The sequence below is a fragment of the Ruditapes philippinarum genome, unplaced genomic scaffold (assembly GCF_026571515.1).
Source record: "Ruditapes philippinarum isolate M1 unplaced genomic scaffold, ASM2657151v2 ctg4448_1_1_1_1, whole genome shotgun sequence".
In the NCBI taxonomy this organism is placed as follows: Eukaryota; Metazoa; Mollusca; class Bivalvia; order Venerida; family Veneridae; genus Ruditapes; species Ruditapes philippinarum.
The window spans coordinates 7,830-24,750 of NW_026866428.1; the positions used below are offsets into that span (position 1 = coordinate 7,830).

The 16,921-nt window shown below is 33.6% G+C and overlaps 1 protein-coding gene across 1 annotated transcript; it reads right to left on the bottom strand.

Moving 5' to 3' along the window:
• Nucleotides 1-2,059: 2,059 nt before the first annotated feature.
• On the bottom strand, nucleotides 2,060-16,655 carry LOC132732446 (uncharacterized; the record flags this gene model as incomplete). Its single annotated transcript, XM_060718864.1, is given in 4 exon segments — nucleotides 2,060-2,647; nucleotides 4,541-4,699; nucleotides 11,700-12,503; nucleotides 16,485-16,655. Coding segments are annotated over 3 exon segments (1,320 nt in total), but the record flags the coding sequence as incomplete, so codon positions are not given.
• Between the last annotated feature and the right edge of the window lie 266 nt (nucleotides 16,656-16,921).

Genomic DNA, 16,921 nt, shown 5'->3' on the forward strand with positions numbered 1-16,921 from the left:
TATTTTTTTACACAAATGACCTTGACCTTGACCTAGAGACGCCTAACGCCATAAAAAATTAGAGGATCGTTAAAGGTATCCACCTACCAAATATGAAAGATATCATTAAATCAATTAAGTAATTAGGTGAAATTTTTTGATAAATCCAACTTGGCGGAATAGGTTAACCATACAAGGCCCTATTTTCAAAGTGATAAAAAGGGAAATTACTGGGAAAATGGATGGCACATTAATATCATGTACATTGTATAGAAAAGTAAGTGTGCAAATTATTAAGCTATTAGTTCAGATAGAACATAAGCTATTTCCAACTTGCCGGTTTAGGTTAACCATTATTCATTTTCTAAGTGCTGAAAAGGGCTATAACTTGGTGTAAATGGAAGCCATAGTTATGTAACTTGCCCAGATCATAAACTTTGTATGGATTAGTAAATGTGTAAATTATGAAGCCATTTGTACAGGTAGAACTTAAGAAAAATCCAACTTGCCGTTCTAGGTTAACCTCGTACAGACAGACAGACGGGCGGAGAGACGGACGTTCCAACATTTTGGGTTTAGGGGATATTTTCTTTGTTATTTTCTTTGTTATCTTAAGGGCTACTAGCCTCACAGAATGAACCTATTGTTTTCTTTTGTTCTCTTTACTGTTATATAGCCCCTAAACCCAAAATGTTTGCTCGGACGGACGGTTCAATTACTATATGCCCGGGGGCATAAAAACTAGAACTATCACTAAATGTGATTAATACCCCCACAAGACTGCTTCGGAAATGAGGATGTTACTAGTAACAGAATACCTTGTAAAAGAAATAAAATATAGAGTTATGGTTGTGGGCAAATAAAGATAGTTGTGGTTCTTGTATGGTGCATTTCCTTTCAATGTGGTTGGCCACTGATGAAGTTTTATTGAATTACTCTGTAATAAGTCCAGAAAGACAAAGAAAAGGAACAAAGGGCAATAACTCTATAAATACTGAACAGGGAGTTATAGTTCTTGTGCACTGCACTTCCTCTTCACTTCTATTGTGCTTGACCATTGTATGAAGATTTATTGAATTCCAAACAGAAGTTTTCAAGTTATGCTCTGGACAAGGAAAATTAACAAAGGGCAATAACTCTGTAATTAGTCAAGATGGAGTTATGGTTCTTGTGCACTGCACTTCCTCTCAATGTGCTTGACCATTGTATGAAGTTATATTGAATTCCAACCATTTGTCTTCAAGTGATGCTCCGGACAAAAAAAAGCAATGGAAAAGTAACAAAGGGCAATAACACGGTAATTAGTGTAGATAGAGTTATGGTTATTCTGCACTGCACTTTCCCTTATTGTGCTTGACCATTGTATGAAGTTGTTTTGAATTCCAACCAGTAGTTTTCAAGTTATGCCCCGGACAAGGAAAAGTAACAAAGGGCAATAACTTTGTAATTAGTCAAGATAGAGTTATGGTTCTTGTGCACTGCACTTCCTCTCAATGTCCTTGACCATTGTATGTAGTTATATTGAATTCCAACCATAAGTCTTCAAGTTATGGTCCGGACAAAAGAAAGCAATGGAAAAGTAACAAAGGGCAATAACTCTGTAACTACTTTAGATAGAATTATGGTTCTTGTGCACTGCACTTCCCCTTATTGTGTTTGACAATTGTATGAAGTTACATTGTATTTTGAATTCCAACCAGTAGTTTTCAAGTTATGCCCGGACAAGGAAAAGTAACAAAGGGCAATAACTCTGTAATAAGTCAAGATAGAGTTATGGTTCTTGTGCACTGCACTTCTTCTCAATGTGCTTGACCATTGTATGTAGTTATATCAGTTATTGAATTCCAACCATTAGTCTTCAAGTTATGCTCAAGACAAGGAAAATGCAACGGACGTCTGGACCGACCGACCGACCAACCACCGGGCGACTCCTATATACCCCCCCCCCCAAACTTCGTTTTATGGGGTATAATGAGTATATGAATTACATTGGGATTAAACTGGAATTTAATTTGTTACATTTTTACCTTTGTATGGTGTGAAACAAATGTTTAAACTCACTCTTTTTTGCTGCTATATATTCTTCTTCTTTCTGTTTATTTGCTGCTGAAACTTTTTGAAACTCTTCAATAGCTGCTTGTTTTACTTGGTCCTTGGCCGCCTCAGATTCCTTTTGAATCTTGCATGTACCTTCATCTGTGGCTTCATTAGCTGCTTGTTTGACTTGGTCCTTGGCCGCCTCAGATTCCTTTCGAATCTTGCATTTACCTTCATCTGTGGCTTCATTAGCTGCTTGTTTGACTTGGTCTTTGGCCGCCTCAGATTCCTTTCGAATCTTGCATGTACCTTCATCTGTGGTTTCATGTATCAAACTTACACCACTTTTAGTTTCAGTTTTTATTTGTTCCACTCCTTTATCAGTTTCCGTGTTAATTCTTTTGAGAGCAGATTTTAAAATCTTATCAAGTTCAGCAAGAGTAATGTTTTCTTTATTTTCTAATGTTTCTGAAGATTTTTGAGTTGTTTCTTTAAGCTCCAATTTACTTTTTTCTGCTTCTTTTTTAAATTCATCACTTAATAGCTTAATGTTGTCTTGTGCTACCTTTGCAACATCATCAAGCACTTTCCGCACATCATCTTTACCAATGAGCAATGTATCCTTCTGTAACTAAAATGAAAAATTAATTATGTATCATTATTCTAATTTAACAATTAAAATACATCCACAAGTAGCCTATATCATAATCTAGCATTTTGACGTTACACTCAAGTTTACAAGAATGTTCTGTATATAAAAGTGATTGTCTCCTACAAACATTTTTGAGGTAAATTAACATTTAAAAGATGCTATAATCAATGAATAAATATATCTATATATCTATCATGACTCAGTTTTAAAAACTATTTAATATTAAATATATGAATCATTACTGTAAAGCGACCTTCAGCTTTTCTAAAGGTTGTAATTTTTAGATAATTTGTTTTAATATATAATTGTGAAATCAAAGGAAATAAGGTCGAAAATGAAATTTGCCAATCATAAAATGTATAAACATAAGGAAATCCATCAATACCTATCATCTACAAGTCCGCTCTCTATATTTAAATGACAATTTGTTTCCCAATCTTCTGATTTTACAGAAAACACTAAAGCGTTATAAATACATCTCGGGACACTGTTTTGAATAATGCTTAACAGTGATACATGTGAATGATGCACTTTTTTAAAGATAAAATTACTGAAACACTTAGTTGAAACAAAACAGAATTATTCACCCAACAGAAAATATAAGACGATAATTCCTCTCCATACTTAAGTCAGGTGTTTTAACTGACATGTTTTATTGCATGTGCCTGTTATAAAGAAACATTATTATTTTGCAAGTGAGAAATATTATAATTCAGATTATCCTTATATAAATCAACCTTCAATCAGAAAGTGCATGTACAGTAATCTCCGCTTATATTGAACTAATCGGGACATTCAAAATCTGTTCCTTATTATCTGGAGTTCCTTGTAAGCATAATAGCGAATTAGTTCTTTGTATCAGGAGTTTTTATAGCGAACAGACTTACATATAACAAACTGATTGTTTACCATCGTCCGCCATTTTGAAGAGCATTTGATTAAGAAAAATTAGTCATTTTGTCTATTTTAGACACAATACCCGAGAGCATACTTTTTGGAATTTGAAAATCCTTTGCTATTTTAGTTTTAGTTTAACTCCCTTGCTCAATTTCTCATTAAATATCATTTTTTGTTTTTAAACAAAGTGCTTTTCGTTTTCTTTCTTTTATTAAAAATAAACAATATTTTCAATTTTTCCTTGCTTTTATATTGAATATCTTTAATTATTATATTTTAAGGGTGACTTTTACTAATGAAAGATATAGATTTCTTTTCATTTCAATGGCGTACTTTGTAGTTTTCAATGGATTATGCTTGCAAGCATGCGTGATTATGTTAAAAACCGATTATAAATTATCATAATTATTTTACTCTAGCAAACATTTAAAGAAAAAGAGGGATAACCGTTTTATCTTGGTGACAAGAACTCATACTAAAAATATCCTTACTTGAAAACTATTATGTACTGCTATTCAAATTTATTGTAATAGATGTCTTGTATGTGCATACAATAATAAACGGTACATTCGGCTGAGTTTTAATCTTGTACCAATGAAAACTAAAGTTGAAAATGCGGGATCTTTTTACGGATAGCCGATATTTTGGAGTTTGTTATAAAAGTGATATTTTCCGTACTTTTAACAAAATTAGGACTAAGAAATGAGTTCCTTGTAAACGATAATTTCTTATAACTGTGTTTGCTATTAACCTTTTATTATATTTTTATATTAAATAAAGAAGGGCAAAATTCGGCCAAAATAAATTGTTCCTTATAACCGAAGGTCTGCACAAAAACTGTGTTCGCTATAAGTGAAGTTTACTGTAGATGTATTTCATCACATACACAACGAAACATAACTTTGTACTGATAATGTAGTGACTTCTAACTTGTTCTAATCTATGTTACTGAAAACAAAAGTAAGTTTTACAAACCTCAGATAATCTTTTCCTTGCTAACTTTGCATTATTATCGGAAATCAAGTGTCCAGTATCTGACAGAAGGTTATCAAGGTCAATGAAATATTGCTTTAAATCTTTATCCACCACTTCCAGAATAGGGGCGTGTCGAACAGCTTTACCAATCTCTCTACCCTGTGAATATAGAATCAAGACATACAGGACATTTATATTAGCGACGTACATTGGTCGAAAGTGCAAATTACCATTCAGGCATCCACATCCCCTAGCTCCGGCTTTAGAAGAATTCACTCGGTGTTGGGGATAGTGTTTTGAACTGTTGCTCTCGGCCTAAGGCATTGGGCAACAGTTCAAAACACTACCCCCTCCACCTCAGGCCAACAGTTTGACTGTTTCCAAATCACATATGAAATACCTGTATATTAGCCGTCCCTTGTTCTGAAAATCTTCATAATTAAATCAGTGCATTATTTTAAAGATCTGTAGATATTGAAAATGACACCTGACAGTCAGGTTTAAACGTAAAGGTCATAATTTAAACATTTAGCATGTTGTGTCAGTGATGCTTTGTCCAAGTATGAATAATTAATTTGTATAGCATTTCAAGCTAAATTCAATTAATTACTTCAGAGTTTGATAGTCCTGCTCATTTTATGTGTCAAGGTCATACTTAAGGTAGCTCGCTACTTTCCGACCGAAATATGACAACATCTCAGATCTTGATGATTTTTGGTATGCAAACATATAAATATGAGAGCTTTACTTCTACAGTATTATTTTATAAGTAAACAGCGTTACTATGACGTCAAAGCGCCCTCTATCGGTGGCGGCGAAATTGCGTCTTTTTTATCATAAACCGGTCTGTTCTTATCAATTTTCATCCGATTTCATTCATTTAAATTTTATAATGTTCAGTAAATGTATGTCTTTGTAATAATGTCTTTCTTTGACATTTACTAAATAGCCTGCGATTTTACGTTATTTTTCCCTACGTTCTGACGTCCATATTTGATGCAAATATCGCGCGATATCGCAATAAAGATTGTGTAATAAAAAAAATTCAACACGGTGTATTTTGCTATAATTTTCCGAGCGTGTAGTGAGATAGTGAAGGAAAATATTTATGCAATAAAAATATAGGGTCAACGCGTAAGATATTTTGCTATTACTGTTTTAAAATAAAATAAAGGGTGAGTGAAACGTAATGATTTTTGTGACGTTAATAGATGTTGGAGTTCAAAGAATAATACTAAATAACAATTTTCTTACATCAAACATTACGATAGTAAGTATAAACAACACAGGGACTTGATGAAATGCATATTTTTTTAAATTTTAAATTATTTTCTCATTGAAAGCATGCGCTAGATGAGCACATTTACAATGTTTAATACGACAATCCCTTTTTAAATACTTTCCTAATTTGCAGGACACAGTCTCATACATCTTTTAATTCTATTTTTATAATGTGATGTTGTTAAAGTGTTATATTATTATATGAATTAACTAGTTGCAGCGCAAAAAATAAGATTCACATCTTGCTGTATGAATGAAGTAAGAATATTAGTTTGCTTAGCTTATACTTATTTTACGTTACATTCAGCTTTTAAACACTTTCATAAAATCACATAAAGGCAGACGAGCCTCGGTGTCAAAACACATCGTAAAAATACAATTAAAATAGATATGCATACAAATGTGCCGAAATAAGTGATAAATAAAATTCAGAAATAATATTCAAATATGTTAAAGGGACTCCACTGAGGTTTTTTGACATGATGGAACTGAAAACATTTTTTCCAGATAAATGTACCATTTGATGTAGGTTAAAACTAGACCATTAATCTTTGTGCAAAATTTCAGAGCATTCGCGCACTTCTTTTTTCCAGAATAATTATTCAAAATGAAAAGCGTTTAAACGCTTTTCACCCAAATCGGGCTAACAAAAGCATAAAATACGATTTTCAATTTATTTCAAAGTATATTTCTTAACTATCTTCGCATATATTTCTGTTTAAAGTGCCCAAGCTCATTTATGTAAGAAATTCAAATGTTATATGTGTTTGGCTTTTCAACCTCAGTGGAGTCCCTTTAAGAATATTTAAAAACAAACTGTACAAGAAACAAAAACCTTTACTTCATTTTTATTTTTGCTAACCATTTTTAAGTCTGTGCAATACATAGATTATATAATTATAATCTAATTAAAATGTCATGATAATTCGAAAATGAGCACTTATGTGACAAACTATAAACTATTTTGGAAGCAAAATCATACTGAATAAAAAAATATATAAGCATATTCGCAACTGCAGACTCGAATGTGAACTCCCCAATATAACCATTACTCAACACGGATTCATTACCGCTTTTTCATTACAGTATAACATAGCGGCCCTCAAAGTATTATTTATTTCTAAAGAGTTCCACTACATTTTACCTCTGTAGAGCAACCACTCTAGGCAACAAAGGGCATTTCTCTTTAAAGGTTATACTGTATATTTTAATTAAATACAAAATATTATTATTAAATAACTTGTGCAACTTTTGTTACCACTGAATACGAATAATGTATTATGTTGACGCTATATTGTTCATTTTTTAATGCAATACAGTTTGCTTTATAAATAAAAAAAAAAAACAAGAAAAAAATAAACAACCTCAAAAAACACATCAAAAACACATGTTTATGATGTAAACAATAAAGTGGACTTTTCCCTTATTAAGGGAGATCATAATCAGGTTTTTAACTTTGAATATTCTTCTGTTGCCACGTTGTAATCGGTAAAGTGGTCTTACGCTGAATTCGGAAGGCATAGATTCGAGACACGATTGCGTATTGTACTAATAGATTATCCTTTAGAATTGTTTACTGTGTATGACTATGAAATGTTTCAAGGTCCACCTCGGACTCATGTCATTCATTTCCAAAGAGAAGTTGATACTGTGAGAAACACTGGTTTCGTTAAATTCCCTCCGCTATAATTGAAATACTGTTGAAAGCGGCGTTTAAAGCTGCATGCCTCCAGATGAGCAAAATGTTTCAATAAAATCAAATTTGAGAAAAATGTACTAAGATTTTAGGAAAAGTAAAACTATTCAAGATTCAAGTAATAATTTACATGTTATGTACAATTAATGACTGATTTTTCAGTATTTATAATTATATTTCTACTGCGTTACTAACGCAGTAAGGGCAATTTTGCATATTTTGTCCTCTTTTTCATAATTTACGTGGGCTGTAAGTGCCATTGATAATTTGTTAATTGCTTCCTTTTGGTTATTTCATTAAATACTACTTTTAAACACATTTTCAAAATTTTCATGAAGTTAGCATGAATCTGGAGGCGTGCTGCTTTAAACCCAATATTTAAACAAGAGGGCCATGATGTCCCTGAGGTCGCTCACCTGTATATAGCCCCCCCCCCCTGCCCAATTTTTACCCAAGGGCTTTTATTTGTTTATTTGAACAGACTTGGTAGACACCCATAAGAAGATGTTTCATGCAAAACATCTAAGTTCTAGCTCATTGGGTTTTTTAAAAGAAGATTTTTTAAAGTTTTACTATACACATATAGTTAAAAACAATGACACCCCTCGGGCAGGGCCAGTTTTGACCCCTGGGCTTTTATTTGAACAAACTTTGTAGATATTTACTTAAAGATGTTTCATGCTTAATATCTAAGCTCTAGTTATTTGGGTTTTTTCAAAGAAGATTTTAAAGTTTTTGCTATGTATATAAGGAAAATCAATGACCCCCGGGGCGGGGCCAGTTTTGACCCCAGGGCTTTTATTTGAACATATTTGGTAGACACCCATTAGAACATGTCTCATGCTAAATATCTTAGCTCTAGCTCTTTGGGTTCTTTAAAAGAAGATTTTATAAGTTTTTACTATATGCATATAAGGAAAATCAATGACCCCCTCGGGCGGGCCAATTTTGACCCCAGGGCTTTTATTTGAACAAACTTGGTAGACATTCACTAGAAGATGTTTCATGCCAAATATCTAAGCTCTAGCTCTTACGATTCTTTAAAAGAAGATTTTTTTAAGTTTTTACTATATGCATATAGTGAAAATCAATGACCCCCGGGGCGGGGCCAATTTTGACCCCAGGGCTTTTATTTGAACAAACTTAGTAGACATTCACTAGAAGATGTTTCATGCCAAATATCTTAGCTCTAGCTCTTTGGGTTCTTTAAAAGAAGATTTTTTAAGTTTTTACTTTATGCATATAGGGAAAATCAATGACCCCCTGGGGCGGGGCAAAATTGGACCCCAGGGCTTTTATTTGAACAAACTTGGTAGACATTCACTAGAAGATGTTTCATGCCAAATATCTAAGCTCTAGCTGTTACAGTTCTTTAAAAGAAGATTTTTTAAGTTTTTACTATATGCATATAGGGAAAATCAATGACCCCCTGGGGCGGGGCCAATTTTGACCCCAGGGCTTTTATTTGAACAAACTTGGTAGAAATTTACTAGAAGATGTTTTATGCCAAATATCTAAGCTCTAGCTCTTACGGTTCTTTAAAAAACGATTTTTTAAGTTTTTACTATATGCATATAGGGAAAATCAATTACCCCCCAGGGCGGGGCCAATTTTGACCCCAGGGCTTTTATTTGAACAAACTTGGTAGACATTCACTAGAAGATGTTTCATGCCAAATATCTAAGCTCTAGCTCTTACAGTTCTTTAAAAGAAGATTTTTTAAGTGTTTACGATATGCATATAGGGAAAATCAATGACCCCCCGGGGCGGGGCCAATTTTGACCCCAGGGCTTTTATTTGAACAAACTTGGTAGACACTCACTAGAACATGTTCCATGCCAAATATCTAAGCTCTAGCTCTTACAGTTCTTTAAAAGAAGATTTTTTAAGTTCTTACTATATGCATATTGGGAAAATCAATGACCCCCCGGGGCGGGGCCAATTTTGACCCCAGGGCTTTTATTTGAACAAACTTGGTAGACACTCATTAGAAGATGTTTCATGCCAATTATCTAAGCTCTAGCTCTTAGGGTTGTTTAAAAGAAGATATTTAAAGATTTTTCTTTCGGTTGCCATGGCAACCAGAGTTCTGCATGGAATTAAATTCTTTGAACAATTTTTAAAGGTGACCACCAAAGGAACATTCCTGTACGGTTTGGATGAAATTGGCTTAGTGGTTTATGAGGAGATGTCATTTAAAGCAAAAGTTTACGGACGGACGACGGACGGACGGACGAACGGACGCCGGACGAAAAGCGATCACAAAAGCTCACCCTGTCACTTTGTGACAGGTGAGCTAAAAATAAGAAGATATAAAACATAAAATGCATAGTTCATTATTTTCATAGGCTCTACATAGCACTGCATTATGTGCAGACAAAAAACGAGCTTTTCCCACAACCATAATCACACAAATTGAGAATCCTACAATTTAATCGCCTTCAGTACAAGGGAATCTGTATTTAATATGCAAAATTCTCCGCTTCTGAACATACAAAATAAATCAACGGATCTTTCGCCTCTAATCGAGAAATGATCGCGGCTTCAGCTAGATCGCCTCAAAGATGCGCTAGTAAACACATACCGCGAGTCAGCTAGTTTAAAATAAATAATAATATCTGTAATTATGTGAAATACGTGAGAGATTAAAGCCATAGCATGAGAGCGTGATTCCTGCTTTAAATCTGAGTCTCACGCTTAGTGCAGGGTATTTAGCTGCGTGAGAAAATAGAATCACTGATGGCTGTTAATAAATAAATTTTTATTCGACATGTAGAAAATTTTGAATTAAATGTCTGCTAGATTTTACAATATAATTAAGACTACCAGTGAATCATGACTTACGTACAAATCGTTGCTACTTCCAGTTGATCATATATTTTTTAAACGTAATTTGATTCATTTATACCAGATAACATCTATTTCTCTGTTCTTACTAACTGATATATACAATTCAAAATTGTTACATATGATAACCTGGAAGTTTATGTTGTACCGAGATACACATAACATGATGACACTGCGACTGCATCAGCCTTTTCATTCTTTTTTTTTTCTGACATTCTTTGCAAAATTTATGTTTTTATAATTTCCACTTAGGTGGCCTTTTAATTATATCTTTCAATATTCTGAATTGCCTTTCAGTCCTCAAGGTATTTATATCCATTCGTTGCAGTTTTTTTAGAGATTGATACCAACTTTTGCAGACAGTTTTACACTGATTTGTTGTACATGTATATAATTGAAGATATTCATCGAAATTCAGGCATCTGACAGGACTTTTAAAAAAACATTTTTACGGAACATGTCTAAATACTATTGTCGATGATGGTTTTCACACATTTTTATTCCTGTCAGTATGATATTTATCGAAAAAGTCGTGAAAATTTTCTTGAGAAAAATATTTGACGTCACCAAAATCATTACGTTTTACTCACCCTTTATTTTATATTCAAATAGTAATAGCAAAATATCTTACGCGTTGACCCTATATTTTTATTGCATAAATATTTTCTTTTATGACTTCACTACATGTTAGAAAAATTATAGCAAAATTCACCGTGTTGATTTTTTATTATTTCACAATCTTTATTGCGATATCGCGCGATATTTGCATCAAATATGGACGTCAGAACGTGAGGGAAAATAACGTAGAATCGCAGAGTATTAAGCAAATGTTAAAGAAAGACATCATTACAAAGACATACATTTACTGAACATTATAAAATTTTAATGAAAGAAATCGGATGAAAATTGATAAGAACAGACCGGTTTATTGATAAAAAAGACGCAATTTCGCCGCCACCGATAGAGGGCGCTTTGACGTCATAGTAACGCTGTTTATTTATAAAATAATGCTGTAGAAGTAAAGCTTACATATCTACATGTCTGTATACCAAATATCATCAAGATCTGAGATGATTGTTTAATTTCGGTCGGAAAGTAGCAAGCTATCTTAAGTTATTTAACACATAAGATTATGTTGTCTAAATATGAATCGAGTCTGTCTATAATTTTGCAAATTTCAATAATTTAACTCTGACTATCTTTGTCATTTTTTCGGGAAAACGTCAAACAGTCTACATCATGTGACATAATGATCCTAATAGCTCACTTTTCATTTTATGCAAGGTGATTTAAATGACAAAAGAAGAAAAAGAAAACAAGTAAAATTTGCCTTACCTTGTCAAAAATGTTTCCATTCTTACTAAGATCATCTGTTACTTTTGTCTGAAAACATTTGCAGTTTATGATGACACTGTTGACTCCATTAAAATCTGTTTCTGATGCAGATACAACATCTTTATAACCATCTGGTGGCATGAAGCACTTAGCGACCTCCCAGGATTTACTGCACCACTGTGTAGCATCAGTGTTTTTGTAGGATGGGCCATTGTATCTATGGGCCTTCTGTATTTCAGTTTTGAAATTGTGACAGATCTTGTTCGGACAACCAGCAAGAAGAAAAGAAGTTGCAGAATCTTTATGATAACTGCATTGTCTTTGCTTAATGTTACAAATTTTGTTTGTAGGACAATTGACTACATTTTCTGTGCAACAACTCGTACAAATTGTTCCAGATGGAAGACGCTGATTGTTACATATATCTTTTAAACATTTCTGCTGGAACTGTTCAATTTCATCTTCAACAAAAGGTTCAATACCTTCTTTTGTTATCAAGACTGCTAAACTAGCCTTTACCCAGTTATTGTATCTTGAGTCAGACAGTTTTTTTGACAAAGACACTGAAGCCATGCCTATGTTTTTATTTCCTCAGTGAATTTAATCCATATCACAATAATTGTATTATAATGTCACCATAAGTCTTGTAGTAGTCATAAATAAAAAACAATGTTAACTGTTTAGCATAAAGGCACTGGGAATTCTCTCCTTAAGGGTTAAGACACATAAAATAATATACACATCTTCTTAACAGTCATTCATCAACATTTGATTCGTAGATTTCTTCCATTGTAAACTGGTCACCTAAAATTAGAAATGAATGATATTTCTATCTGATTTAAGAAAACAAAATTATGAAATAAAGTTATTTACAAACAAGTAAATGTCCATTTAATACCATGGATTGAAACATTTAACTTAAAAATGTTGTTTAAAGAGCAATAATAGTTTTTAACTAGTCAAGAAAAGGTCATACATTTGATATTTTTCAATGCAAAGGAAGGTGTTAGGTCACAATAATTCAGGATCTTCCAAGGATCACAAATTGAAGCATAACAGTACATGCAAACCTTCTCAAATTGAGTGCTATTCAATTTCAGAAAATAAGTTTCAATAAGGTTTTCCAATTTACCAGTCTACGGTGACATATTTTTACAGCCTTGCAAACAGGCTGTTTCCTTGAACCAAAAATTGTGATATTTTCCCCTAAAATGGAATCCTGATTTCCCCTAACACAGAAAAAGTTCTGTAACTGCAGTAAAACTGGTTACTGAAATTTCGAAATTTTAAATGGAAATTTAATTTTAAAATATTGCTATGGCTTGCACTTTTCAGCTTTTCCCCTCTTTTGATTTACTGTGCTATATTTTCCCATTCATCAAGGAGTGTTTGTGAGGACAATTTTCTCAAAATGTAGATATTGTTTATCATTTATTTAATCATGAAAGAAATTGTGATGGAGAATCAGTCATCTATATATAGAAACTCTCCATGGCAAGTAACAAGTAATACTGTAAACTTTAAACAAAAGCAAATATAAAATCTGCAGTGTTTATTCTAGAATTTGAAAAACAGTGGGCGGGATTTTTATAAAACAGTGAGAATTTATTACATTTGTTGATTTTTTCCCCCTGCCTTTGAAAAAATAGGGGGGATAATTCTCAACAAGAGGGCCATGATGGCCCTGAGGTCGCTCACCTGTATATAGGCCCCCGGAGCGGGGCCAGTTTAAACCACAGGGCTTTTATTTGAGCAAACTTGGAAGACACCCATTAGAAGATGTTTCATGATGTTAAGTTTTTACTACACACATATAATGAAAAACAATGACCTCCGCCCCCCCCCCCCCCCCTTTGGCAGGGCCAATTTAAACCCAAGGGCTTTTATTTGGTCAAACTTGGTAGACACAAACAAAAAGATGTTTCCTCCTTAAAATCTAACCTCTAGCTAATTGGGTTTTTTAAAGAAGTTTTTTAAGTTTTTACTATACACATATAGTTAAAAACAATGACACCTCTGGGGCGGGGCCAGTTTTAACCCCAGGGCTTTTATTTGAACAAACTTTGTCGACACTTACTAGAAGATGTTTCATGGTTAATATCTAAACTCTAGCTATTTGGGTTTTTTAAAAGAAGATTTTTTAAGTTTTTGCCATACATATAAGGAAAATCAATGACCCCCAGGGCGGGGCCAATTTTGACCCCTGGGCTTTTATTTGAACAAACTTTGTAGACACCCATTAGAACATGTTTCATGCTAAATATCTTAGCTCTAGCTCTTTGGGTTCTTAAAAAAAAGATTTTTTAAGTTTTTACTATATGCATATAGGGAAAATCAATGACCCCCTGGGGCGGGGCCAATTTTGACCCCAGGGCTTTTATTTGAACAAACTTGGTAGACACTCACTAGAAGATGTTTCATGCTTAATATCTAAACTCTAGCTATATGGGTTTTTTCAAAGGAGATTTTTTAAGTTTTTGCTATACACATATAAGGAAAATCAATGACCCCCGGGGCGGGGCCAATTTTGACCCCAGGGCTGTTATTTGACCAAACTTTGTGAAACCCATTAAAACATGTTTCATGCTAAATATCTTAGCTCTAGCTATTTGGGTTCTTTAAAAGGAGATTTTTTTAAGTTTTTACTATATGCATATAGGGAAAATCAATGACCCCCTGGGGCGGGGCCAATTTTCACCCCAGGGCTTTTATTTGAACAAACTTGGTAGACACCCATTAGAAGATGTTTCATGCTAAATATTTTAGCTCTAGCTCTATGGGTTCTTTAAAAGAAGATTTTTTAAGTTTTTACTATAGGCATATAGGGAAAATCAATGACCCCCTGGGGCGGGGCCTATTTGACCCCAGGGCTTTTATTTGAACAAACTTGGTAGACACTCACTAGAAGATGTTTCATGCCAAATATCTAAGCTCTAGCTCTTTGCGTTTTTTTAAAGAAGATATTTAAAGTTTTTTCTTTTGGTTGCCATGGCAACCAGAGTTCTGCATGGAATTAAATTCTTTGAACAATTTTTAAAGGTGACCACCAAAAGAACATTCCTGTGAAGTTTGGATGAAATTGGCTTAGTGGTTTATGAGGAGATGTCATTTAAAGTAAAAGTTTACGGACGGACGACGAACGGACGACGGACGGACGCCGGACGAAAAGCGATCACAAAAGCTCACCCTGTCACTTTGAGACAGGTGAGCTAAAAATAGGAGTGAATCCCCCATCCCCCCTCCTAGAATAGACACTGAAATCTGAAAATTTTACTGATATCACATAGTTCATATAAATTTGTATCTGAAATGGTGCATGTGTAATAACATTAGTTTTTACTTATAATATATATATATATATAAAAGAAAATCAATGACCCCTGGCTTGGGGCCAACTTTGACCCCAAGGTTTTATTTGAACAAACTTCGTAGACATTCGCTAGAAAATGTTTCATGCTAAATATGTAATCTCTAGCTCTTTGGGTTTTTTAACAGAAGATTTTTAAGTTTTTACTATAGACAAACAAGGTGAATCAATGACTTTCACCACTCCCCCACCCCTTGAACTGGGACAAGTTTAACTCCAGGGCTTTTATTTGAACAAACTTGGTATACACCCATTAGAAGATGTTTCATGCTAAATATCTAAGTTCTGGCTTTTAGAGTTTTTTTAAAAGAAGATTTTGTAAGTTTTAACATGTACATGTATACAAATCCTGACCCGGATATTCACGCTGTTACCCAGCTTCGCTCAATCTTAACTATAGCGAAACCGGTACGCATCAGGTATATCAGGGTCACGATTTGTACACATGTAATGTGTGGCAATTTAAAAAGTTAGTGCAAATAACTACTAAAAGTGCACCTGTAAGTGATTGTATTATAGCTGCCTTTTCTGTTTCAACTGTTTGCATGCACTGATATTAGTTTGTTATTGAGAATAAGATTGATTTATGTTCAAAATTGTCTTCTTTCGGCTCGGTCAAGTGATGTCCGACCTAGACAAAAAGTGCATTTTCGCTTTAAAATCTTTTGTCGTACCAACTGGTCTAATATTGTACATTTTTGCGAAAGAAAAAAAGGATCTGGAAGGTAAAATAAGGCCTGGTGGTAGTTCCACTGGCGAACCTTTCTACCTTCAACATCCACCAAGTAGACATCGATGTCGATAGGGTGAGTCATTTTATGATAGTTAATAAATTCGTAAGGTAACTTGAAATAGCTCAGTGAGATTTGACAAATATTTTCTTGCAATTTTGTTGACATAGTCTTAGCCACGACTCAAGGAAAAGCAAAATGCATGTGAATGCAAAATGGTACCTTCAGTTAGATAATCTGAAATAAGTCTAAATAGGAGATGCATTAAAGATCATGACAGTGCAGATTACACAAATTGTAACATTTCTGTGTAATTTCCATGTGTGTTCCTGTGACGTCATCACACGTAATTTCCAACACGCTTACCGAAACTCCAACATGGCGGCTCAATCTTGCTCATTTGCATAATTTATTCATAAACGCAGGAGCCTAGAACTTTGTTAGTGATGGTGTAACATATATGACTTATATTTTATAAAGTTTCTATAGTAAAAATCACTGCCCCCGAAGTCTATGATAAATGTTATTAAACATTTATTTTAATTTGCCACGAGTTATTGTTTTACAATCGACATAATATGACTGAACATTGATATGTACTTGCTACTATGCATAATATATTTATTAAGTACGAATTAATTTGGTGACGAATACAAAAAAGTGTCAAGAGTTTTCATGAATACCAACCTTGTTCCAAAATATTTCACAAATGTTGCTATGTCAAAGAGTAGCTATAAAATTTAGGAGTTAATATTATAACAATCAGAGATTATTGAACATGGTATAGATTAAAATATCATACAAACATAATTTTACTTTCGTTTTCAATCTAATTTTTTCCAATAACCAAATAGACTGGTCCCCTGCGGGTGGGGGGGGGGGGGAAATCCCGGGATTCCGGGACGCCCGGGATCCGGGATCGTATTAGATATATAGGAAAACTCAAAACTATAGTTTGTGTTTATTTTGTCGTAATGAGAGGCGATTAAATGTTACTTATTTATTTCTTTAATTGTATGTAATGAACAGTAAATGAATTTTACTTAAGATTAAATATATTTCGATTATTTTTTAACACACTTAAAATGCGGAAATCACATTACTTGTATAATTACAGTATAGTA